Source organism: Opisthocomus hoazin, chromosome 2 (genome assembly GCF_030867145.1).
Source record: "Opisthocomus hoazin isolate bOpiHoa1 chromosome 2, bOpiHoa1.hap1, whole genome shotgun sequence".
NCBI classification, from domain to species: domain Eukaryota; kingdom Metazoa; phylum Chordata; class Aves; order Opisthocomiformes; family Opisthocomidae; genus Opisthocomus; species Opisthocomus hoazin.
In genome coordinates this window covers 69,152,722-69,179,024 of record NC_134415.1, presented here as the reverse complement: position 1 = coordinate 69,179,024, position 26,303 = coordinate 69,152,722, and the positions used below count along the sequence as shown (strand labels likewise).

The window sequence follows — 26,303 nt, the reverse complement described above, 5'->3', positions numbered from 1 at the left end:
TTTTTGCCGTGTATTTACTTCTGTTGGTATTTAATGCTGGTATTTATTCCTGGATGTTTATTATTATTTATTAGCATTTCTCTTCTAGCAATTTGGGCCAAAGTTCTCACTGTAATTGTAGAAGGAAGTATATATAAAATCAAGGGAAAGTTTGGATGTTGATAATTACTGGGATTAGCAAAAAATGTATTGAGGTTTGAGCGTTATTTTAAGAGACAGATAATAGCGTGCCAAACTATTAAAAATTCAAAATTCACTCTGCCAATTTTTGCCTTAAGGACAGTCATCTGAAGGATACGGTCTGAAAAAAATATTTCTGATTACTAAGATTACGTTCTGTGTTGTTTTATACTTTGCCTGCAAATACATATACATATACACACACATTTTTCAAAGTATCATATATACAACTGACTGTAGTCCTCCATCCTCCCTCTTCCCCCAGCCGGGTTAGGCCTCGTGTAGGTCTGTTCCGCTCAGTGTTCTTCTGCCCGACAGACCTCCCTGGAGGCGAAGGAAGTCCGCGCTGGCCAATGCCATAAAATATCGAGACCCTTTGGTTTTTACCGTTTTCTGAACAACAAGCAACAGAAAATAACGGCCTAAAGCAGTGTTTGTGAGCACAGGGCAACGATGGGGAGCACTCGGGCAGTGGGGCACATTCGGAACTACTCGTGGACCCGGCGCGCTGGCTGGGGTTCAGAGGAGACGAGGCCCGTCCGAGGGCACGCTGACACGAGGAGCGAACCCCGGGTTTCCGGGGTGCAGGGTCTCGGACGCCGCCCCGGGTGCCCCCAGCCGGAGGGTGCCTCCCCCCCCCCACCCGCCCCGCAGCCCGCGGGACCCGCGACGCCCGGGTTGCTGCCCCGGCTGGGGGACGGGGGCCCAGAGCCGCGGAGGGGCTCTCCCCGGCCCCCCGGCGCCCACCACCCAGCCTCACCAGCACCCGGCGGGACCGCCGAGGGCCAGACCGCCCCCCCCCCGAAAAGCGCAAGGCATTATTATGGAAAGCGCCCAAAATAGCGCGCGGCTGCTGCACGAGTCTCCTTATTATTCCTCCAGCGTCGGCAGTGCATCGGGGGGGGTGGGGTGGGGTGTGATGCACCTCCGCCGGAGCCGCTGCCGGCGGCCGCGTTTTTGGCGAGGGCGATGGCCGGGGGCCGGGGGCCGGGGGCCGGGGCGCAGCGGCAGCGCGGGCGCGGAGGAAGCGCGGCGGCGGCGGCGGCGGCCGTTTCCCCTTTCCCCAGCCCCGGCTCCGCGGGCGCATGCTCACTGGTGCCCGCAGCCCTGGACCATATTTGTCAGGACTCCTCGAGAGACGGAGAAAGAGAGAGAGAGAATTTGGGGGGGTAAGGAGCGGCGGGTTCCGATCGGATCCGCCAGCCGCGCAGGGAGCTGCGATGGCAGAGGCTGGCGGCGGGTTTTGATTTTCCCCCTAGGTGAGGATGAAAGTTAGAGAGAGCGCGGGAGATAAAGGGGGAGACGCACCTCCTCTCCCTCCCTTACGAAACGTCTCGGGGGGGGGGGGGGGGGGGGGGCTCTTCTCCCCCACCACCTCGGGCGGGGAGGATGGAAGTTGATGCCGGGGAAAGTGGGCAAGTGACTCGCAAGTGGCTGGGGAGCGGCCGGGGCGCCGGGGACCTCACTAAATCATAAGTGTACGAGTGTGAAAGAGGAACAAAAGAAAGAGAGAGGTGCCTGGTATTTCTTTTTCTCTTCCCAAACACACGGAGGGAGTACGTGTGTCTGCGTGCGCGCGATGTATTTCTGTACATACACAGGCACGCACGCACGTATGTGTGTGCACATATAGATGTATGTACGGGGGAGGGGGCTGGGGAAATGCGGTTGGGGGGGCTTTTTTTTTTTTTAGGGGGGGGGAGGTGGTTCCGACGGGAGGGGGAAGGGAAGGGGAGAGACATTTTGCAGACTTGCCCCACCAATGAGCTTGTCAGTTGGCTCCATTTAATGACACTTACGGGGCACCGCCGCGCTGCGTTGGGAACAATGTGATGCGGGTGTGCGTGTGGTGTGTGTGCGTGTGCACGGGTGTGCGTGTGCACGGGCGTGCGTGTGCGTGTGAGCGCCGGGCGGGGACGGGGGGGAGCGGAGGGGAGGGAGGGGGCTCGCTGCCACCCGAGCCCCCCCCCGCCCCAGTCCAGCCCCCAGCCCCGGCTCTTTGTTCACACGGGCTGAAGGACGGGGAGCGGTGCGGGCTGCGCGGGGGCAAGGCGCAGAGGGGAGGCGTGCGGAAGAGCCGCGGGTTTTTTCGGTGGGCAGCGGCGGGAGGCGGCTGCCGCCGGGATGTACCGGTTGAATGTGCCGTGGGTCCCCGTCTGCCGAGGCCTCTCCAGCGCGCAGCGGAGAGTTTGTGTTTTCCGTCGCTCCTGCACTTTGTGCGATCGTGTGCGAGAGATATTTAAAATATAATCATCTCCCAATTTCCGCCATTTTGGGGAAAGTTTGCACACACATACACGTACCGAGAAAAAAAAAAACACCTCCTAGCAAAAATTTTTTTTTTTAAGAGAGGCGGAAGGAAAAAAAAAATAAAGTCTTTCGCCCGAGTGCTCGGTTCCTGCCCGTGTGCGGGGCGAGCGCGGCGCTGGCTGCGGCAGACGTGCGGGGCGGCGGCGGGGCAGCGGCCCCGGCCCGCACCGGGCGGCGTGCGGCGGCGGGGCCGGAGTTGTCACCGCCGGCGGCCCGGCCCGGCCCGGGGGGCTCCCGGGGGGGCTCCCGGGGGGCGGCGGCGTGTGCGAGCGCAGACCCCCGGGAGCGCGCGCGCCGCGGAGGGCGGGGGGGGGGCAGGGAACGGGACGCGGCTCCTCTGTGAAGTTGCGCGCTCCCGCCCGAAGTGCGGCCGGGGTGGGGGGGGGGAGAGCGGCCCCCGCGCACACGGCCGTCTCCCCCTCGCCGTCCCCGCAGCCGGTGCATGTAACAACAGGATATCGGCACACTTGTTCTCGCTAACGTGTGCGCGGCGGTGGTTTTTTTTTCCGGCGGGGGGGAGAGCGGTTTTTTTTTGAGGGGGGGGGTGGGAGCGGCGGACGACGGGAAGGCGCTCCCGCGGAGCGGCCGCCCGCCCCCGGCCGGGGCTGGGCAGAGGCCGCCGGGCCGGCAGCGCCGGGGGCTGGGGGCGCCGATTCGGGGCCGCAGCGGAGCCCGCTCCCCCCCCGCCCCTCCCCGTCGGAGCGGGCGGGCGCACACGGGAGCGTGAGAGAAAAAGTTGGAGCGCGGGGCGGCGCGGCGGAGGCTGCGGGGCCGGGCGGGGGGAGCCCTCCGGGGGGCGGCGGCCCCTCCCGCGGCCAGGGTAGGGCGGACTTCTCCGCCGAGGGATGCCCGGAGAGCGGCTGCGAGCGCCCGGGGAGCGGAGCCCCGCAGTCCCTTAGGGGGGGGAAAAAAAAAAGGGCGAGCTCGCCCCCCCCCCTCCTCCGCCGCGCGGGGGGAGGGGAGGAGGAGAAGAAGGTAACGTTTAAATTTTTTTTTCTTTCTTTCCACTCGGAGACAGCCTCCTTTTCCCAGAACCCGGTCTCGGGGGGGTGGGAGGGGTGGGAGGGGAAAAAAAAAAAAGGCGAAGGACCCGGTAAACAAGCGGAGTCCCTCTCTCGTTGTGCAACTTCCTCAGGAACACTTAACACCCGGTTCCTCCCCGCCCCCCACGCTGGGGCAGGGGGGAGCCTCCCCCCGCTCCATTTAATTGCCCGGGGCGGGGGTAGGAAAAAAAAGCAGCAAATCCAGGAGGGAAACGGAGCGACTCGGGGACCGCTTTGCCCGAGCGCTCGCCCCGAGGAGCCGGTCGGGGCGGGGAGCGCTTTTGTCTCGGCGGCTCTGCCCGAGCCTGGGGAAGACGCGGACCTGAGCCCGCCCGGGTTTTCTCCGGAAAGTTTCAAGTGCAGCAAAAACACGCCGCAAAACTGGCCAAGGAGGGACCTCTGGTGGCGGTAGGCCGCGGGCTGCCGGCGCCGGGGAGCGGCCGCCGCGCCCGCCGGGCCTCGCCGCCGCGTTCCGGCCGCCGCGCCCGGGCCGGGCCGGGGAGGGCCGGCTGCGGGGCGGCCGCTGCTCGGGCCCGCCGGCTCCCAGCCGCGGGTGGGGCCCGGGCCGCGGGCTGCGTGGGGAGCGGCCGGCGGCGCGCCCCGCCGTGTCACTCGTCCCACGCGTGAGAGCCCCGGCGCGTCGCGCTGCCGGGAAGGAGGCCCCGCAGGCGCGGCGGCCCCGGGGGGCTGCGAGGGCCGCGGCCTCCGCGGTGACCCGGGCGTCAGGGCGCGGTGTGCGGGGCGGGCCTCGCCGTGCGCGGCAGCGGGGGCCGCGTTTTCGGTTGTGTTAGGGGTGGTTTTCCTGCTGAGCTTCCCCGGTGCGGCTGAGCGGCGCTGGCTCGGCCGCCGTCGCCGTTTGGTTCTGCTCGCGGGTGGGTGCTCGGTCGCGGGTGCTAAGAGCCGGGCGGCGAGCGCGAATAGCACCCGAGACACCAAAAACTTCGGCGTGTGTCCTTTTAGGAAACCGTCCGCGCTCCGGTTTTCCTGCTGCAAATTTAAAAGCTGTTTGGGAAACCGGTGCTTTTTACCAAGGAAGTTACCACGTTCCCAGATGTTGATATGGTGAACATCTGTCAGAGAGAAGCTCCCTGGCGCTGGCGGCTGAAGGCAGCAAAGCCCTCTGCTTGGGTCCGGCCGGCGCCCAGGACGCGATTTTTCCTGGTGTGACTTCAGCGGCCTTGGCTGTGGTGCGGCTGGTCTTCTCGTGGGCTGGTGCTGCAACGAAGGTGGCGGAAGCAGTGGTCTTCGTGGATGGTTTTTGTTGTCAGTTGGTCAATTGCAGTGGGCTCTGGTTTTGTTTGTTGCTGTGGTGTAGGTTTCACCTTCGCTTTAATGAGTTTTTCTAGAGTGTTGCATTTAAAAGTTCTAGTAACTGAAGAAAATTATTATGTGGTGAGTCCTTTTCCTTTGACTTGTTCAGTTTGTTCGGTATTACCGATTCTGTGAAGAGAGGTGGTTGACTTTTGTGGGCTATTCTGTTCACTCTTTGGGTTTCTTAATACAGCTGGCAAGTAGGGTGATGGATTGTGAGTGACGGGTGTGAGGAACCGGTGATTACCTGGCATGGGGCTTACTGAAGAAAGGGATGGCCGTGTGTGTATCGTCATAGCTTATTAGCGCTGCAGTAGTGGGATCGCTCATCACAATGGGAGATACGAGCTCTTTGTGAATTGGAGAGAAGGGAAAGTCTACAAATGCAGTAACCTGCTGAGTGTGTTTAGGAGCTAGAAAAAGGTGAATTAATTGTTTAAGGACAGCAGAGCGCATGGAAGCTGCTAAGAGCCAGCAGAAGAGGAAGAGGAGGGCATGAGTCAGACAAAAGGAGTGTTCAGACGTCGTTTGAATTATCTGTGGGTAAGAAATAACAGTTTGAAATAGGTCAGGTGATATTCAGTGTGAAGGTTCAGTGCATCACAGTTCTCGAGGAGGTGTGTGCACAGGGGAGGGGAGGAGACACAAATAAACAAAGGCAGAAGTTTTCTGTAACTTTCTGTGCCTGGTTCAAGGAATTAAGAGAAATTAAGACATAGGATTTCAGAGCTATTATACTCAAGTCTTACTGTTTGGGTAGGTTAAACCTCCACTCAGGACTGCACAGACAGCAGGAGAAATAAAAGAGTTATGAAAGCGTTGCAGAGGAAATACTTTTTTGGTGTGAGGTACAGGCTCTTTATAAACAAGATGAAAGTTGTCGGTGGTAAGTTTCATCAGATGATGGGATAGCTTTGGTATTGAGTAACTATTGTTATTTTAGCGTTCTGTGGATATTTGAAAATGAGGTAGTAGATGAAGGCTGCGTGTGACTGTGTTACCGAGTTTCTAGCGATGGTACGGCAATACCTGTGTCACCTCGCTGACAGAGACCAGACGCAGGTGAGGACAGCATGAACCTCCTTTAGCGCTGGTGCTGACTCAGGCTTCACAGCATTTTGTAATGCATCTGTGGTCAGGTGCTTTCTGTGAGGAAAAAGGTTTGAAGCCAACATATTGGGAAGCAGGAGAAAACATACACCCAGAGAGTCTAGCAGGCAGAAGAGTAGCAACAGATAAAATACAGAGGAAATAACGTTAAAGGGACATCATCAATAGGAAATCTGGTCCATTTTCTGTCACAAATGTTGAGAATGGCAAAGAATTTTAAGCTGTGGTCCCCTTGTGAATACATAGATAAGCTGTATATCTCATCTTTAAAATAACTTGTAATAAACTCCATGAGCAACAAGCAAAACAGTGAGATTGACTCAGCTCTTCAACAAACAGGACAGAAACATGGCTGCACTGGTAAAGTAGTTCCTAAACGACAAAAAATGAGATTTTGAAAGAAATGCACAATCTACAGATACTTCTTCTAACGAAACATTATAATAGTTGAACCATTAAACAGGTACAAAACAAAGCACATATTAAAATGTGGTGGATAGCCTCAAAGCATGTTACGATTTCCTGCACTGTTCCTGTTGTGGTTGTTTTTCTTAAAGTGAAGAATCGGGTGCGAAAAGATGAAGAGTGAGAAAGAGATGAGCATGGGGTGCACCCAGCTCAGAGAGAGGATTGTGAGGAGAAAAGCAGGGCTCACCCTGGTGAGTTTACAGTCAGCTGACTTTGCTTTTGCTGTCGTTACGAAGCTAGCTTAATACAAAGTCTGTCTGAAATAGAGGGAGCTTAGGTTGCGAGGGGTGGTTCTGCTTCGTGTGGCTTTGGCGGTGTAACAAGTCAGCCTTGATAGTATTCACATTCTTACACATTAAATAAAGCTGAAGCTGAGTATCCACTTGTCCCCAGGTGTCTAGAAGTTAGTGTATTTGCAGCTCTGGTACACTGAGTTGTCCCCTTCTGATCCACTTTGTTTTCTTGATTTATTGCGTAGGGCCATCTACGGCATTAGGACAAAAACCTCACCTGTTGCCTTCGTTTCCGAACATCTGTCAGCTGTGGCATCACCCAGCATTGTAGGGAAGAGGGACCACAGCTCGGCTCCATGAGGACGTCTCCTCCCTTGGGACCTCCGTTTGTCCCTTGGACCTCACCCCTTGCCCTCACCCTTGGACCTCACCCCTGGTGCCACTTGCTGAGACCTCCTCCGGCTCCACGTGCCCGGTTTTGCCTCTGCTTGCGGGAGCTGTCAGCTGGGGAGAGGTCCAGCATGGGGCAAATCTGCTGGGCTCTCCTGTCACGGTGGCTACAGAAATCCTCGAAAGTAAAAAAATACACAGGGATGCATGAAAAGACAAGACACACTTTGGTGGACAGGTTATGCCGATCTGGCAGTGCTGACTGGTGACAGTACTGCTGAAATCTACTCTCTCTGCTGCTCAGGGACCCAGTACTGAGTTGGCCCCACTGGTTAGAAATCATGTGGACGTTTCACAGGTGGCATCCTAGATTTTCAAAATTTGGGTGGGTGTCAGGTAGTTTTTATTTTAAGCACTGACTGAAAGAAAGAATCCTTTTTTTACTTTTTGTCGTATTCAGTATGTAGCCCTATAATTATTTCAAAAACTACTTGTAAGTTTAAATCTCTTGTTTCTTTGCTTTGCATCTTTAGGGAGTCTTTTACCAGATGAAACTATCTCATTTTTAGTGCTATTATTCTCATTAAGTATCTCCTCTGAGGTACTCATTTATTATTGAACCAGTTGGTAAAAATGAAGGTTTTTCTAAAGGATGTGTCTAATCTTATTTTATATGCTTGCTTATTTTAATGAATTAATTACATGTGTCTAAAACAAAGTTCATGTTGAAATATTACTGTGCAGCACACTCCTCTATAAGCGTTATAGCTTATGGCTGTGAAGACTGAGATACAGTTACATCCCTAATAGTAGATTTCGGAGATGCTTTTGGGAGGTGTCTGTTCCGAGTTCTTACTGTTATGTCCTTGCCTTCACATCAGATGGCATTCAGTGACAGGCGTAGGGACAGTGCTGTAGTTACCTTGCCCCTTATTCATCTAGTGTTTTTACTACTTCTCTGAAAGTGTAGCAACAGCAATGATAGCAGATGAAATCATTATGGAAGGAGTTACACCAAAACAAAGAACTGCATCAGAGCTTTAAAAACGAAAATGAAAATTAGTAGATAAGACATTCTGTAGTTTTCTTTGTTGTGTGATTTAGATGTATACATTGTGAAGATTTCATCCTTTTTTAGTACCTCATTGCTGTAACAATGTAATTGGTCTCTATCTCTCTCATTATTGTTAGTAGAGGGATATAGGCCTATCTTTCATCTGTTCATACTCAGCAAAGCTGGGAACAGATATTTTGTTAAATGTAATTCCTTTTGGTAAATTCATTTCTATCTGCCTTGCCCTGTGACCTGTTCATCCCCACCACGAACACTTTTGAAGGCTGCAGAATGTGAAAGTACGGATTGTGCTTTTGATGTTGAGTTAATTTTAGAAGGAAAACAATAATGAATACCTTATTAAACAATAGAATATATCATTATTGCTGATCGTTACCGGAGGAAACTTTGTTAGATGTAATTAAGTTAAAATTTGTATGTTTTCTTGAGAGAAATATGCCCTGAACATTTCGGTTACCAATTTTTTTTTTTTTTTTACTTTTGCAGTTTAGATCCTGCCTAAGTAGGCTAGGCTCTAAGATTCCCTCCCCCCCCCCCCCATGTAATTTTTTCTCAACTGTTTCTGTAACAAAGCGTGTCTATAACGAGAGCGGCACTGTCGGAGACACCAGCATCTGAGGGTGCGGCTGTCTGCTGCGCCTCTCCGTGGGACAGCGGCCGCTGCTCAGAAGCCTTTCCCCACAGCCTCCCAGGTCTCTTCCCATCTTCCATCGTGCCTTCTGCAGAAACCATTGGAACATCTTTTCTATAATAAATAAACCACAGGAGGGTTGAGTGAAGTGTCCTCTAAATAGGGTGGTAATTTAAGATTACTTAGAAGCTGCAGTAAATACAGAGCATAGCTCTGTGTTTGCTTAGCCAGGCTAATTGCGGGGAGCTCGTTACACCAATATGCTTAAAACAGCATGTTTTGTGTCCTTAAGATTTCACTGGTTTCTGGAGAGATCCAATTTTTGAGCTACTCGTTAGCAGCTTGGGTCTTGTGTTCTTGAGAGCAGACCTGTGCCTCTGCCATCGTGCTGCAGTTCAGTTTGGTGGAAGCCTGCCGGAGTTGGTCTGCTGCGGTGTAGAGGGCTAGATGCGTGGTGGGCTTGGTCTCTGCGATGTACTGTGCTCTTGGATCAAACAGAAATTGTCCAAGTTGTATTGCAGGAGCTGCCCTAAGGTAGGGTGCTGGATTTTGCCTGTGAGTGATTCTAAAAAATAAGGTCTATAGTTTTGGGGAATTTCTCAGTTTGCACTGGATTTGTTTAGATTTACTGATATATTTTAAAATTAACTTTTGTGCATTGATGGTGTGGTTTTCAATGCTTTCTGATAGAGGATTACTGAAATTAGAGATGGAGAACACACATGGCATCATGTGGTTCTTTTAAACTTGTGATGTGAAATACATGAAGTTTTCTCAGAGAGCCTGCTGTGAACCTTACCTGTCGTATGAAATGAAGGGGAATGCAGAAACTCTGACCCTAAGCGATGGTTACTGACTGAGGTCCAGCTCTTGTTATTCTGTTGGTACAGTGTAGTGGCTGTAGTGTAAGGAAAGTACTCACAGAGTAAAGTGTCCCTCAGGGTTTTACAGAATTCTGCTAGAAATGAGGAGGAAACCAAGGAGAAATACAAGGGCGTCCACATTGTGGACCCAAAACCAGAGTAGTAGCTGTCTGTAGTGGTGATGTGACAGTGATCGGTACAATTTTTCCGATGAAAAAAACGTAAATTTGATTATTTTTCACGCAACAGAGTTAACTAGCTAAGCATTTTTCTCCTCGCTTCTAGATGACCTGAGTTTACTTCTGCTTGGTTTGCATCCTTTTCTATTATCTGTGAGTGAAAAAATATCACTCAGTCATTTTTGTGGAAATTCCAGATTCCCGGAGAGTATTAATAGAGATTTGCAGATTTTGGGAATAGGACCTAAGTTAGGAATTAGATTTTAGAAAACAAGGTCAAGCACAGAGGAAGCTCTCTGCCTGTTTGAATTTCAAATACTAATACTTGCAGCAAAAGTTTGCAGTCTGCAGATGGAGTATGAGGCTTAGGAAGTGTTTGTTAAAAAGTTCAGAAAGTGTAAATCTGAAAAGGGTTGAGCTTTCACTAATAGTTCACAAACCGAAGACGGAGCTGATTTTGCCGCAGTTTGTTTCAGCTGCTAGGCATAATGTAGAAGTTCTTCAGAAAGAAAATTAAAGAGTCAGATTTCACATTGAACAAATAGTAAGTTAGATGCCAGGCCACACATTTAAAGATTGCTGGGTTTGTAAGAAGTGGAGAGGAAGAAGTTGGTGGTGGTAGTCACAGCTGGCTGCTAGGAACATTTGCAGTTCAGCGCAGCTGATGCCGTCTTTGTGGAGGTGACAAGCGGTGGGCCAAAGCCAGGGGTCCCTGGCAGGTGTTATATACTTCTGTTGCTTGTGCAAATTATTTGGGATAAACTCTTGCCACGGAAGAGGATGTCCAGATTCACTGTTTCTGAGGATAAATATTCTCTCCTCTCCTTTCGCTGTTATGAAACAGAGGGATCCAGTAAAATAAAGTCTTGCAAAGCAGCAGTTTCCTCTGGCGTGTATGTGCTTCTCTACATGTAAATAAATTTTATGAATGCAAGTCAAAATTTAGGGAAACTGTATGGAAACAGACAAGGAATATTTGGGTGTCCCGAGTCAGACAGTGAAAATGAAAGACAGTTTCAAACTCATTTTGAAATTTTAATTTGAACTTGGTGAAGCGTTTACATCAGCATGTTACCCAATGTTAGGCAAAAACAGTTCTGTTAATCAGTGCTTAGTGTATTTGTTATAGGCATGCACTCATGTCTTGCCTTCCCCAGAACAAATGCTTTTCTTAGGTGTGCTTGAGGTATGTTTTCCCCATGTCAGTTTATTTGCAGTTTGAAATTTTTTGTTTCTGTCCAATATAGTCTCATTAATAGCCTCCTGGTGTATAAAACAGGTATTATTTTTTAAGGTTTTCAAAAGATTTCTCGTTTTTGTTCATTACTGCGTATCGTCAGCAATGTCATCAGTTGTCCACATTGCCAGCATGCTGAGGAAGCATTTGATACTAATCTATGAAGTGTTGTTGAAGAAATGTCCGGTGATATAAGCATTAAACCACTCACAGCATTTTCTGATAAAATATTATTATTTTTCAATTTCTTTTTTTAGTACATGCATCATGAATGAATCTGCCTCCAGCGGAAATGGTCAAGAGTTTGATGTATTTAGTGCTATGGACTGGAAGGATGGCATAGGTACTTTGCCAGGAAGTGACTTAAAGGTAAGATATGACATTTTTTTATAAGCAAAATAAAAATGTTAAATGCCAAGAGAATGCATTTCACAAGCTGGTGTGTAGGTATCTGGTTTTATGAATAAAACACGAATCTGCAGCTCTGAGTTAAGAGACTGTAGCCTGTTAGGTTTTAGCTCTGGAGTTTCTTGATTCAGTTTCTGGTGCTGGCACAGACAGCCGGCATCCCCGTAGGAAGGCATAAATTAGCACTGCTTCATTATATGGACAGAAGTAATCAAGTGCACAAAATCCAAAAGAAATCTCAAAAGTTAAGTGTGAAAATTCAGTCCACTTAGAGCATTATATTACCATATCACTAAGAATCTTTACACTGTCATTGACTCTCATACTCTCATTCTTAGTTCTTTTAATTTCTGAAAATAGTCTGTTTTTGCTGTGCTTTTGTCATGTGGGTGCCTAGGAAAAACGAATAAAGGAGTGCTGCTGCGCATGGTGTGGTTTTGAAATTTGCATGATAATGGAATAGTACTTTTAATTACATTTCTCACACTGGTTGTATTTACTGAAGTAAATTGTAACAATTTTACTTTGTTTTCAAAATATGTATTTTGTTTTTGTTTATCTGATACTTTTTACTATGTTGTCAGAAGATGTCCTTTGCTGCATTAACTAAAATACAGTTTCGATATTAGAGACTTTCTTGCACCTATTTCCTGTTGGTTATAGTCAATATTTTCGTATCATTTCATTTAGACTAACATTGATGAAGTTTCTCACAGTTTATTTTTTAAAAGGAATTTCACAAGAAAATGTGTGTTTTTTAAAAGAACTTCATATTGCTTGGTGCCTGATACAATTTCTGTTGTTGAAGTGAAGAGTGGAAAAATGTTTGAAGTTCAGGAAAGACATATTGCAAGTGTGGTTTCGTGCTTGTTTGTCTTTTTTTAAAATCACACAACCGTAGAATAAATTCACAGAATAATTTTCTTTGAAAGGACTTCAGGACACCACCTCTGAGCATCCCAGACCTGAGGCAAACTTAGATCAGGTCGCTCAGTGCCTTGTCCAGTACAGATTTGGTTATCTCTGGGGTTGGAGACACCACAATCTCTCTGGGCAACCTGTTCCAGCACTTGATCATCCTCAGTGATTTTTGCCTGTTATGGGTACTTTGTTGGAATGTCACCTTTTGCAGCATGTGCCTGTTGCCCCTTGTCCTCTTACTGTGCACATCTGAGAAGAACGTGGCTCCACCCACTTTATATCCTCCCGTTGACTACTGGAAGACAGCAATAAAGTCTCTCTGTCCGTTCTTAAGACTGAGCAAACAAGATTGTTCAGCTTCTCCTGGAATGTCATCTGCTACAGCCCCTACTTGTTTTGGTAGTCATCCACTGAACTTGCTCCAGTACGTCAGTGTGTTTCTTGTACTGGACACAGCAGTCCACGTATGGTCTCATCAGTAATAAATAAAACGGAATAATCGGTTCCCTGGAGCTGCTGGCTACCCCCTTGCTAAAGCAGCCCTGGATGCTCGTGACCACCTTTGCTGCCAGGGCCCGTTGCTGACCCGTGTTCAACTCGTAGGTCATCTTCTGCAGGGCTGCTTTGAAGTAGTTGGCCCCTGGGCTGTACTGGTGCACACAGCTGTTCTGTCCCAGGTGCAGGTCCCTGCATGTGCTTTTGTAGACCTTAATGAGATCTTGTTAGCCCATTTCTTCAGTGTGTTGAGGGAATAGCAACCCTGCCCTTCAGTGTATCAGGCACTCCCTCCAATTTGGTAATTTGCATTTTCTGCCTGTACGCATATAGAAACCTTTCTTGTTGCCTTTGCTAGTTTCTTTGGGTTTCCAAATTCCATCATTGTACGCTACAGCAGTAGTACTCTATGCTGTACTTCACTTCTGCGTGCTTCCTTTTCCATTTTGAACTAAATCATGAGTCCCTGGGTCATTCCTGTAGACCTTCATCCACTTTTGCTGAACTTCTTGCGTATTGGCACACGTTGTGCTCCTGGTGTGAAGTCCCTGGAGAGACATCCAGATTTCCTGGGCCTGTTTACCCGTTAAAGCAGTCTCCTGTATGATGCTGCCAAGCAGACCTCTGAACAAGCCAAAATCTCCTCCTCCTGAAGTCCAGTGCTGCGATTTCAGCATTTGTTTTGCTCGCTTCTTTCAGGATTTCAGGCTTTACCATCTCATGGTCACTGCTGTCAAGACTCACATCAGCCTCCACATCCCCGACCAGTTCTGTATATTTTAAAAAGTCAAGGCTTTTAAAATTCTTTTCTATTTTAATAAGCAACGTTGTGTGAAAGGCAAGCATACTTTTGAAATGTTTGAGGAATACAAAAGGGAACAATGCAGGAAAATATAATAATCTCGTATAAATCACCAGTACATGCTTTGTTCAGTTCTGGTTACCCTATGTCAAAAGAAACAAAACCAAAGCAAAGGTTGGCTCATTAATGACTAGAGGAATGAGAAAGCTTCCATACAAAGCAAGGGAAGGGCCTGGGAGGTGTAGCTGACAGTGACTTCAAGAAGTCATTTAAGAATATTCTTAACTATGGCCTGTTCAGGAAAGCATGAGCTTCATTTCAAGGTTGCTCTTCTGGGTTTATTTATTTATTTATTTTTATTTGGAAACAAACAGGTATTTGATTTTTTGGACAGAGATTCTTTCTTTGGTCCAGCCGTTAGGGAAGACATAGTCAGAGGTGCGATGGCAATGTACCCAAAATGATGAAAGATACAGAAATGACCAGGTAGCTCCTTCTGGTCTTTTTTTTTTTTTTTTTTAATTACAGAAGCAAAGTGTTACTGGATAAAATTGAAATGAAGCGATTCTAACACTGACTGAAGGAAGAATATTTTCGAACAATGCAGAATTAGCCTGAGGAGCTCACTGAAGCAGGGAGCATCAAGGCTCAGTGAAAGGCTAGGTGCTTATATAGATACCAAAGCAATTTGAGCTGTTAGAATAGTAAGGATTTTTAAGCTTTTGAGATACTTGTGAAAACTCATTTTTCAGGGATGCTGTTAAATACTGATAGTTAAAAGGGTGACTAAACTCTTGAAACTGTAAATGTGATTGTCGAAGATACGTTATGCTCTTTATGGAATTCTCAGAATAGGGTTAATGTGGGTGGTTTACCTGAACTGTCCTGATAACAGAGTATTTTAATACTGTGTCCCAAGCCTAACGAAAATGGCCTTGCATGGCAGTTACTTCTTGTAAGCATGCGCCTTTCAAAAATTCTGATAGACTTGTTCCACTAAAGATAGCAGACCATTGCCATGTCTATACATTGAAATGAAATTGAAAAACCCAGTGAAAACACTACAGTAGCAATATGCACAAATCCAAAGATTCTATTTTTAGAGCTTGGTAATAAAGCAGAGTGCCTGTTTTTTTTATAATAAATGATAAGCAGTAGCTGAACTATTCATTGCAGATGATGTATTGCTTACATTGTCACATTTAGTCTTTTCGTAAAAAGTTGGGGAAAATTGTCTTTGAACACTCAGATTTGGTAAACTCTATTGTATGAGCATGTTTTAAGTTAAACATATACCAAAATGTTGAAAGACTACTTTTTAGTATAGAAGTTTTGGGGAGTTACCTACTTGAAGTCCGTATTTTCAGTCATTTAAATCATGTGGCATTTGCTTGTCTTTACTGCTTGCATAATGAAGTTTCATGCTTATTTTTACGTACGCACATTTTGAGAAATCTCTTTTCTTGTGTGCTATATTAATAACCAGCCTCCTCAAATTATCAGGAAAGCGTATCTGAGCAACTGGTTCTCTTTAAGAACCACTTCATTTTTGTGAATATAAGTTGCTCTATGAATAAAAACAAGCAAAAGATCCATTGTAAGTAATGTAAAATGCTTGAAATGTTTACAAATAACTTTTCTCAGTATTTTCTTTTCATTGCTTGAATTTAACTGTTCTTACAATACAGAACAGCTAAGCCAGAGATAGGAGCTGGCATTATTTCTTTTTGTTCCAAAGTCCTGTGGGCAGGTTTCATGCCTACCAGACTTCCCTGAGACAGGCTGCACCAGGGGGCACTCGCTTCCCAGCCTAACCAGAACAAGGCAGCCCAGTCGGGTACCAAGCTTCTGTTCTCAGCCCTGCCATAGTCTCTGTTTCCACATCGGCAAAATGCTGAAAATGTTCTCTGATGATTTTGTGCGGTGTTTATGTTAGAGTCTTGTCACTCATAGCTGGAGAAGGCTGTGGAAGTACATTCTCATACAGATTTTGTTAAAACGCTGTAATGAAAATAGTCATAAAATAGTTAATACTTCTTGAATGCTTCTTTCAGCATGCTGTGTGACAGATAAATAGTGAGTGGTTGTGGAAAACGCTAGAATTTCAAGTTACGTAGGGGACGGGGAGAATTAAAAATTGTACAGTAAGATGCACCAAAGACTCAGAACAAAAATTTTAGCATTGTATATGAGTTCTTTCAAGATGTTTAAATAAAATGGAAAACTTGAATTCCAGTAGAGTTTAAAATAGTTTACAAATTACAGAATGCCTTCGTGTGGCAGGCTAGTAATGTATGCGCATCTGAAAAACATCAGTGCTTACCAGTTACTCTTCATGGTGTGAATGTAAATGTGAAATAATCTTTTTTTTTCTCTTTTTTTAAAAATCTCTGTGCTGAGTGCAGGCAATAACACCATCATTTCAAGATTTAAATGTACTCATTAAATTGGAAAAGCTGTAATAATTTACAGTCACTTCCTACTGCAGTGACAGAAGTTTATGAAGTACTTCGTAATGAGTTTTCTAGTGCTTGTGTTTGGAAAGTGAGCTGTTACATATTGCGTGGACAGAATTTTGGTCATTATTTCCCGCTTGCAAATTGTTCTTGAATGGAAAAAAAAAAATTTACGATGAAGAAATTAACCTGTAAATAAAGTTGAGCAGCTAATATCATAGGAAACCAGCTGTAGTAGTGGAACATGAATGGTGGAATAACGGTCAGTGATGCTTGGTATTTCCAGCTGCACTGTAAAGAAGGTAGCGGCGATTCAGAGCGCTGTGTTTCTGGATGCGTAGGTGCAGCAGCTGAAGGCAGTAAAGTGCATCCTTCCACCTGCCCGTTCTAAAATGGCATTCAAGCTTGCTTGAGGTAATTAACATTTTGAAAACAATTTATATTTTTTCTCACATGATAATAAGTCATAAATACCGGTGGTATCTCAGGCAATAGCTAACTACAGTGTTTTTTTAGTGCAAAGCTATTTCTGTCCTCACGCAGTGGCATGTGCTGCGCTTTGAATCCGGGGAGGCTTTTCTCTCTCGGGGGAGAATCCCTGGGAGTGTCCGCGGGAAACATCAGCTACCGGGTACCGAGTAAATCCCTGCTTCCACTGGGAAGGCATTGTTCCAGGGAGAAAATAGATCCCTTCAAGGAAGCTGGTAAGGGGTAGCACAGGGAGGAGAATGCAAGGCAGAATAGGCTTTCTCTGACCACATGAGAGCCCCAGCAGATGGACCTAGTGACCTGGTCTTTTCCCCATGGAAGTAACTTTCTTCTGTTGCAATCTAATGTAATTAATTAGCTCATGCTGTGCCTCATCGCCGTAGATTTCTGGTTAAAACTTTGCATTGTCATAAAATGATTTTGCATTATTTAAAAAAAGGAAGACCAAAAAGGAAATTTCCCTATTAAAACTGCTAAAACTCCAAAGATGAGAAATACTGGAATTAGGTTTGCCTTTGAATCTTTAATTGGGCTTCCTCATGTGTAGCCATGGTAGAGTCTTCACTTAAGCAGTCACATACTATTTTACCACAAAATCTACTGTGTCATTTGCTGTAGGTGCTGTTAGACTTGTAAATAACTGGGCAGAGGATTTCCGGAAGGAAAAGGAGTAGTTTTGTGATTAATGCAGGTGAATCCCACACAGGAAAGCTTAGCGCTGCGCTTGGTTCTACCACAGCCTTCCTGTACGGTGCTGAACAACTCACTGGAACCAAAACTTTGGCAGGTAGCCATTCATTTTTTTATTTGTCATTTGCTTGGGTTCGCCATGAGATGTTAGCGTTTGGTTTTTAGAAATATTCTGGCCAAAATAATTTGGAGCCAGGGTTGCTTTGTAGGTCAGCTTCTGGGTTGTCTGGGCAGGCCTTGACTTCTGTCTCTGTCGCTGATTTATGTATCATCTTAAGAAAGTCTGTTTAGCTGCAATTTCCTACTCACATGGAGATAATAAGGCAGACTGAGTTTGCAGTGGAGAGAAATCATTGAGAAGCCCTCTGGTACTAAGATAATTCTTGAGCACTCGAAGCGGAGGGGGAGGATTGGAAGAGCCTGAGGAGTGTCTAAGAATAAAGTAGATAAACATTACTGCAGACAAGTCTGAGGTATCGGTGGTTTGCTAGGGAAATGTCAGTCTCTCTTGCTGAAGGTGCATGTTTTGTGATGGTACCTAAGCTTTCAGTTCAGAAATGATGAGAGAATGTTCCTTTTTTTTTTTTTTTTTTTTTTTTTGGAAGGTTGTAATTTGATAGCAATCCTGTCCGCCTTGTGCCTGCCCAGACAGGAAGAAAACTTTCTGTTTGGATGCAAATTGTTCTCTCTTCTTCGTTGCTTCAGGATCAGCCTATTGCAGCATTACTGGAGAATCTTAAAATCAATCAAAGATTGCTGAAGTGCTTGACTAGCGATAGGACGAGAAGCAGTGGCCTCAAGTTGTGTCAGAGGAGGTTTAGACTGGATATTAGGAAAAATTTCTTTACTGTAACAGTGGTCAGACATTGGAACAGGCTGCCCAGGGAGGTGGTTGAGTCACCATCTCTGGAGGTGTTCAAAAAACATGTAGATGTGGCACTTTGGGATATGGTTTAGTAGGCATGGTGGTGTTGGGCGCATGGTTGGACTTCATGACCTTAGAGGTCTTTTCCAACCTTTGATTCTGTGATTGGTTCTATGAGTTTCTTGCTGACAGCATCATTCCAGTGAGAGGGGATCTGGCCCTGCCCCTTGGTCGTGGTGTGGAATTTAATCTCTGCTGATTTTGATTTAGGGAGCCCAAAATAGCCTGGGATCCTACTTCAGTTGTTTGTCTGTTGCTGTACTAGCGAGAGCAGGAGCATGCGGGCAGGATCCCTTCTCATCATTAAAGAAAGGAAATAGCCAGGTGCAGGGACACATTCCCCTGACCTTCTGCATCCCTGAAAGAGTCAAAATTTTGTGACCAGGCAAGCATCAAGGGTCATGTGCTTACTGAGCGCTTTGAAATAAGCTGGGAGCAGAGTACTCAGAAGGATGAAGAGCTAGGAAGAGATATTTTTATTTTCTTTTGTAAGTAGTTGTGAACAGAGGTTTTGTTTCAGGAATTGCTTTGCACTGCATTGTAACAGTAATTGCTAGAGTGCCTAAAGCTTTTTTAGATACATGCTCTTTGTTATTTCAGTGGGTTTTTTAAAAAGAAAATAAACAGTCATTCTGCTTTCCAGCCGTGTAGAGTAAATAAGACTGGCTTTACTGCTTGAAGGAAGAGTATAAAAATACCCAACAGCTGCCTCATTTTCTGAATGCTGTCCAGCCCCTGCCTGGGGCAGGGGTTCTGTGGAAAAAAATAGTATGTGATCATGCCTGTGAAGACTGTATCACACACACAGAGAAAAGGAGAATGATTGAATGGACAAGTTCTGGCATTTACTAACTTATTCAACTTAAACAATATGTAAAAAATAGTTTGGCATGTAGCAGATGTGGTTGGACAATACAATGTCTATAGGCAATTCCTTTGCTTTAAAGAGAAGAGGAGCTGTAAGATGCCAGAAAGACTCTGATTTATCTGAGCAGTCCCACTGAAATGACTGTGATTTAAAGGAGTTTTAAAATCAAGAATGATGGTAACTGCTAACCAGAGATCTGTGTGTAGTTCCTTGTCTTGTATCCCTGGAGTGCCAGGTGGCGGTCCTCCTGACAGACTGCTGTGTAACTCTGCTACTTGAAGTTTGGTTACTTCATAGGCACGAAGAGCGGTTACTCAACTTACTTTTGTTTTGGATAATACAAATTTTGCAGGTTTCTTCTGAGGTAGTCCACAATCACACTGTGGTGGATTCAAGATGAGTTTTATTCCTGAAGTTACTGTCAGAATGCAGCAACAGTTGTCTTTACTGCAATGAACTCTTTGTCCTTATTTTGCCCAGTAGATGGTAGTGTTGGCTGTTTTTTCTAATTTATTTTAAAGCTGTGCATTAAGATGCGTAGGTTTTTTTCTTGTTTTATGTCCTTTGCACCATAATTGTTCATCATTTGTCCTCCTTTTTATTCCTGCCTGTTCTCCCAATTAATATTTTTACCTTGTAGAAAACAATGGTAGCCTTTATTCTGATTTGATCCCTGTGGGTACTGAAAAGATCTTGTATACTCTTAAAGGGGCACAAGTAACAGCAAATTGAGGTAGTCTGATCTTTGTTGCTCTGAATTAGACACAAGCAAAAGCAGAGACTTGATCTGAAACTAAATGGTATATATTTCTTCCCAATAGGTTGGCATTTCTGGGAATTAATCTGTAATATGGTAAACATTTTGCATTGTTTGCAAATGTGTTTCTGTCCCACGTAGTGACAAGTACATGTAGTGTTTTTATGAGATGTGGAGAAAGAGAACTGAAAGCCCTTTTAACATATAATTCCCTCTACATTAAACTACAGAGTGCCTTCCAGACTGCATGATAACATAAAGAACTTTCATTAGGAATGGAAAGATCCCAAAGCTACTGGAGGAGGGACAGCAGAAGTCCACCTGCGGTGTTATGCTTAGTCACGTTCACTGAGGAAAAGTGATTTTCCACGGTTGAGCCCAGCACATGGTGAGCAAAGAATGGCCAGCTAATCAGGAAGAGGGAGCACCATTTTCACAAGAAGAACAGAAGGAACTTGTGCTTAGCCTAATAAAATGAAGTCTGGGGGTATATAGTTCCTTGCTTCAAATGTATACCCAGAGAATAAGCACTAGGGTGCCAGAGCTGTGTAATCCATAGGATGATGCTGGGTTAAGAACAAATGGATATAAACTGGCTATGAATAGGTGTAAATGAAAAGTTAGAAGAAGATTTTTTGAGAAAGAAATTCAGGAATGGACTTTCAGTAGAGGCACTGGTGACAGAAAATCTGGCAGCTGCTCCTTTGCAGCTGAAACATTTATGAAATACTTTGTGTGATACTGTTGCCTGCAATAAACAAAGGCTTTGTCTCAGTGACTTATGATAGTTGTTCCAGTCGTGTGTAACTTTTAATGTAGTTTTAATTTTCCAGAAAATGTTTATTGATAGTAATTTTGATCCCTGTAGAAGAGCTTAGCATATGGACAGGCAGAAATTGTTCAGAAAGTATTTGTAATGTTTGATGGTTATTTATTTAAACCTTGATTTCCCTCAAAGTGTTCTTTGTTTGTTGAATGACTATTAAAATGTTCCTGGGAATTAAATTAACAGTCATATCAACTGAAGTCCTGGTATAACAGGGCATCATTTCCCAAGAATGTGAAAATGTATCTCAGCTCTGAATGGCAGGAGTCTCTAATGATGTTTAGTTCGAAGCTGCGGTTTAGTTCCCATTTGATTCTCATGGAAACTGCTAAACAAGGCAGCTAAGAAAGTTCTGTGTTGTATACTTGCCCACTAAGAGTTGGATTCGTCCTGTCAACTCAATTTATGGTATATTTGTGTTAAAAGAAATGCAGTGACTTGAAAATGTGTATTTTTGCCCTTGTTGCTCACCTGTACAAGAAATTTTGAAAGTTACATTTTCTATCCAAATGTTATGTTTAGTTCTGTTTATCTTAATGTGGATTTGTTCATGAAAACTCTTGAGGTTTCTCTTCTTCTTTGCCTTCTGATCTTTTAAGACCATTCGCTCCATTGGGTGGGACAGAAAATTATCTTCTTAAGAGGTTACTTAAAGTTTGCAAACAGGCATTTGACAAAAGTCAAGTGGATTAAATTCGTACCCAACAAGCTCTATAATTTATTCATTTATTCTCTGCTAAACATGGAAGTGATAAAAATCAGACTGCTTTGTGAGATTATTTAAAAAGTACTTGGTAATGGCCTGACTTCATTTCCATCAATGGGAATTTTACTGTTTGCTTTAATGAAGATGGGTTTAAGGAAAATCCCTTCACATCCAGTACAAATTTATATATTTACTTAAGGAGTTTTGTGACTTAAAAACAAATTTTTACTTCCCAGAAAGCTATGGATCCGTCCTCAGAAGTTAGCTCAATGGCCTGCTTTCTTCCCTCTGTATCACCTGTTGTGAGCTTCCAGACTGTCAGGATACCTAGGGAGGTATATGGGAGGATTGCTCTTACTATATTTCAGCTTGTATCACCAAAAATAGAGGAAATATTCTGACAGAACCTTTACTTTTCTTTTTTTTGTCACCTACTTTCTAAGTAGAAGAGGCTGCTGAAAGTGTTTTATTTTTTCATGGGCCATAAACTGCCATTAATCTAGATCCTTTTTGTCATGCTTCCAACAGTAGACACTTGTTGGCACAATGCTCTGGCAGCTCTTATCCTGTGATGGCTTTGTGCAGCATGCTGCTCTGTACATCTATTTGTCCCATTTTTAAGCAATTAACCTCTGTCACAAGTTTTTCATTGCTTTTCCTCCCCGGCTAAAACCAAAGTACAACTCTCCAGGTCTGAGGCATTTTTCCAGTCAGCTGCAGATTGCTCAGTGTGCACAGTAATGCTGAAGCTGTAACTGGGGAGGCAGTGAGCGAAAGCTCACGTGTCTGAGCCAGAGCTGGAGGCCTCTGACACTGATAAAGGCAAGGCTGCGGGCAACACCAGGAGATACACAGGTCAGACGAGGCAGCGGGCCCAGGAGCGTTGTGGCGTAGCAGTAGCGAGTGGTTGCTCTCTATCACTGAGCCCAGCTTAGCGTGGTGGCCATGCTGCTGAAGAGCTGCTTCCTTAATGGTTTGGCTCTCACTGCCGTGCACAGCCTCCAATGAAAGGGTAGCTGGGAGCAGCCTTCCCTGCAGTCATCTGTCTTTCATCATTTGATGCCTGTCAGTCAGCCCTCTGAAGCCGGAAGGGCTGCAGGGTCACGGTCCTAGCTGGGGTGACGTCCTTGTGTGCTGCAGGAGGCCCCGGTGGAGGAGGAACGTGTGTGTAGTGTCAGGGCTGAACATTGATCAGAACATGCAGAAATATCCCAGGTATGGATTGCGCTGTTCAGAAATATCTTTGGCGTACAGATGTTCTCACTGGTACTGTGTGAAGGTGCAGGAGAGTGTTTCCAGCAGTTGGGTAGTCACCTCCCTGTGACCTGATAGTTGGTGGGCTGCAGCACCGTGTTTTAGTTTGTGCTCGCAGCCCGCTTGCTGAGCCAGCTGTTGCAGAATTGGAGCTCTTGGAAGCAAGGGAGGCTTTCCCTCTGGCATCCATCCACCTGTTGCAGAGGCAGCAAAGCAGCAATAGCAAAAATGAGCTTAACCAAAATAGGAACAAGGCTAGGTGTGTAAGTCAGCCATAAGACACATGGATCCTCTTCTGAGTGGTAACTCCACTGCTTCTCTTTGGGTGAAACAGCATGAACGTCTATCCACAAACTGGAGTATAAGCCTGTGATGTTACTGCATTTGGTTGCCTTGCAAAGCTGAACTCCTGGTCTTTCAGTCCAGGTGGTTTTATCGACAGTTTGTCCACACTTGCGTATCTGCTGTGAGCATAGCTGATTGCAGGCAGAAATCTTGGCTCCGGAATTCATCAGCTGTGTGAGGTCCTCCTTCCTTTCTCTCCCTTCAGCTTATTATTTCTGAGCTACTCACATTCCTTAGGACCTGGTCGATCTTTGCAAATGCTGAGGCTGGAAGGAGTGTGTTAGTGAAAGCACACTGTGATGCGATGTATGTCATGGGGCTAACCTTTGCTTTCAGTCAGAATGGCTTATTTTCGGTACTCTACCATAGTATGTCCAGAGTGGTGAGAGGGATTCATCCTGCAGCCTCCGGAGGCACAGAGAAGATCAACGTACTGCCAGGCACTTGTTTCCCATCTGATGTTCCCAAGGTAAAGTTGCCTCACCAGAGAATCAGAAATAGGCTTCATGCTACTGCCCTCAAGGAATATTCTTGCAGGTGGGTGCTGGGGAGTTTTGAAAGACTCTTTCAGGCTTATTTTTTCCTGTTGATCTCCACTGGCAAGAGCACCTCACTGCTAGAGGCCTGTTCCTCGGTGGCAAAGCTCAGGGAGTGACCCCCTTCGCTGCTCCGAGTGGACTATCACAGACAAAACGCTGCCTTCAGTTCAACCCGCGCAGCCAGCTGGGCCTGCAAACCAAGAAGCGACTGGGAAGCTGAAGTTTATTTTCATCTGGTAGCACTGTAATCGTTATGGCATTTGGAAGATGCTTTTCTGCTGGCAGCAGGATGGATGTAACTCCCGGTGCTCCTGTGTGAGCACAGCATGTGGGGTATTGTTGAGCCTTGCTTCTGGCTGACAGTAATACCATGTTCAGCGTGTAATTAAACAGCTCATAAACTGCCTTGAGATGTTTGTTTATGTGCACTTTACAGCGGAGAAGTACTGTATTGTTGGAGGATGCTGAAATTTCTGTACTCTATGAAGCATTTGTATTTGACATTCAGTTTCCGTTTCCTCGACAAAAATACTCAGTGACTGGAGCGTGTTGTTTTGCTGGCAAAGAAAAACGTACAGTTGGGGGATTTTCCCATGAACTTCTGTTACTGATTTTTTGATTCTTGTGTGTAAATTAGATATCGATCTGCCTGTGGAGGCATCTATATCCATACCTATGGCAAATTAAGATTTTTAGGTAACAAAATGAGTTTGCATTTTGCTTGATAGAAACAAGAAAGGCTTGTTTCCAGTTCCTTGGGGATAAGCAGAAACACATAGAAACTAGATAATATGGTGAGTACACCACGTAAAAACTATCTTGGTGAATAGAAGGAGATGCCATAAGAAAACATCAGTAAATTTTTCTTTACTTTATGCCATTTGTTTTGTCTTACAGTTTAGAGTGAATGAATTTGGGGCCCTGGAAGTGATTACAGATGAAACTGAGATGGAAAGTGTTAAAAAGGCAACTGCCACCACAACCTGGATGGTTCCAACTGCTCAAGAAGGTCAGTTAAGAGGCAGTAAATATTTTCTATGGTGGACTGTATTTTGTTTAATATGTCAGTTTTTTGTAAAGATTGATCCTCAAAATAAAAAAAAAATACTTATTTGCTTTAATGCACAGAGTAGCTCTGATGATATTACCTGTTTCTTGTTGCGTGAAGAAGTATGAAAATAAATGCATTTTAAGTTAAAAGGAAATAATTCCACTGTTAATCGTCTGAAGTTCAACTACATCCACAATATTTTATAACAGCAATTGTTTCTGAGTTTAGAATCCGTATTTTCCCTCTATTTAATTTGAAAAATAGTCAATTTCTTACTTTGAATTATTGAGAATTTTATAGAAGTTATTTGTGTTGAGCTGGTTTTCCAGACTGTCCACAGACTTTACTAACTGCCTACAGTTCATTTGTGACCGAAGTACTGTAAACTGCCTTCACATGGTGCTGAGCTGCTGTCACCAGTGTCAACATTTGTCTGCACAGTTGCCTTGCTCCTGCTGACTACGCTTATTTACAGTGTTAAAATTAGTGTGTAGTAACCATTTATGTTTCTCTTGAATGATAAAGTTTTAATAGTTGGAGTATCTGTCTACCAAATAAGCTGTTTCCTGAATTTCAAATACTGAGGTACGGAAACACCTTTTTTTTCAAGGAAGGTTGACTTACCTGGTCATAAATTGTGAAAATCTTGATACACTGACTCCAGCAATGATGGAGTAGTGTGAAAGAGAGTATCACAACTGGTTTTGCGATTACTTACAGCTACCTAGGTTTTTTTCCTTGCTGATAATACATTTTATCAGTTGTCTTTTAAGATATGCATTCTGTAAGTCCTTTGAAAAGTAGACTTCAATATTTTGGTTTAATAATCAGTATAAGCATGGTAAGCAAAATCAATGAAAGTTTTCCTTTGCCACTCTCCTACCGTTAAGCCTTAATTGTCAGATGACTTTTGTGAACCGGTGAAACATTTACACCAGTGGGAAAGTAGTTTTGGGCCTCAGCTGTGAGATCTGAAGCTACTCCATTCTGTAGGCCTGTCTCCAAGGCAATGATAGTTATTCGAGATTCAAATCTGTGACGAGAGTGGCAGCAGTGTGATAGTGTAGTAGCACAACAGGATGCCTCCTTAGACTGAGAGATCACGGTTATCTACAGTAAAGCACAGAACTTCATCCTCTACGGTCTGGTAAACCTAAATAAAAAATAATGTTGCTATTGACTTAAAGTAAGCATCCTACTACTACCTTACACTGTCCTTGATTAATTTAATGCTCCCCCAAAAGAAAAATATTGCTAAAATTTTCCATTGTGAGAGGAAATAATTGTTTTGAACCACTAATGATGCTGGAGTGTGAATATAGCACATAAATTATATATTCTTCTAGTGGAGATAGTCGGCTCACAAGAGTTCATTTGACTCTACATTCAAAGACAGTACGGTACTCAGCAAAAGAAATAGTTTGTGACTTGAAATTTGCCTTTTGGGGGGGTGCAAAGTCAACATCCTGCTCTAGAAGGTGGAGAACTTGACAGTACTTCATATTTGCTTATGAGTGAAAGAAACAGCACCCACCTCTTGTGGGGAAATTGAAGCTTAGCATAAGTGAGTTACTTAGTATCTGAAAATTGCTGTGTTACAAATTAGTGATTTTTTACTTCTGGTAGACCTGAGGCAAACTTGAGTAACAGCTGCTGCTGTGGGAGACTGTAGAATGTAGTCAGTCATTTACTCCCAGAAATCACTTCACCTACCGAAAGATAACTCCCCCCCAATCCTTTT

At 45.1% G+C, this 26,303-nt stretch overlaps 1 protein-coding gene across 8 annotated transcripts in view; it reads left to right on the top strand.

The window, feature by feature from the left end:
• Positions 1-1,285: 1,285 nt before the first annotated feature.
• L3MBTL3 (L3MBTL histone methyl-lysine binding protein 3) overlaps positions 1,286-26,303 on the top strand; it is an 82,605-nt gene continuing 57,587 nt past the window's right edge. For 2 of the 8 annotated variants that reach the window (XR_012763179.1, XM_075414065.1), the window contains exons 1-3: positions 4,308-4,925; positions 11,288-11,399; positions 24,409-24,520. Coding sequence is in view for 7 of the 8 variants with exons in the window: in XM_075414065.1 (XP_075270180.1) it covers positions 4,921-4,925; positions 11,288-11,399; positions 24,409-24,520 (229 nt within the window). In the remaining variant the exon portion in view is untranslated. The other 6 variants (XM_075414069.1, XM_075414070.1, XM_075414068.1 and 3 more) reach the window with 6 other exon arrangements.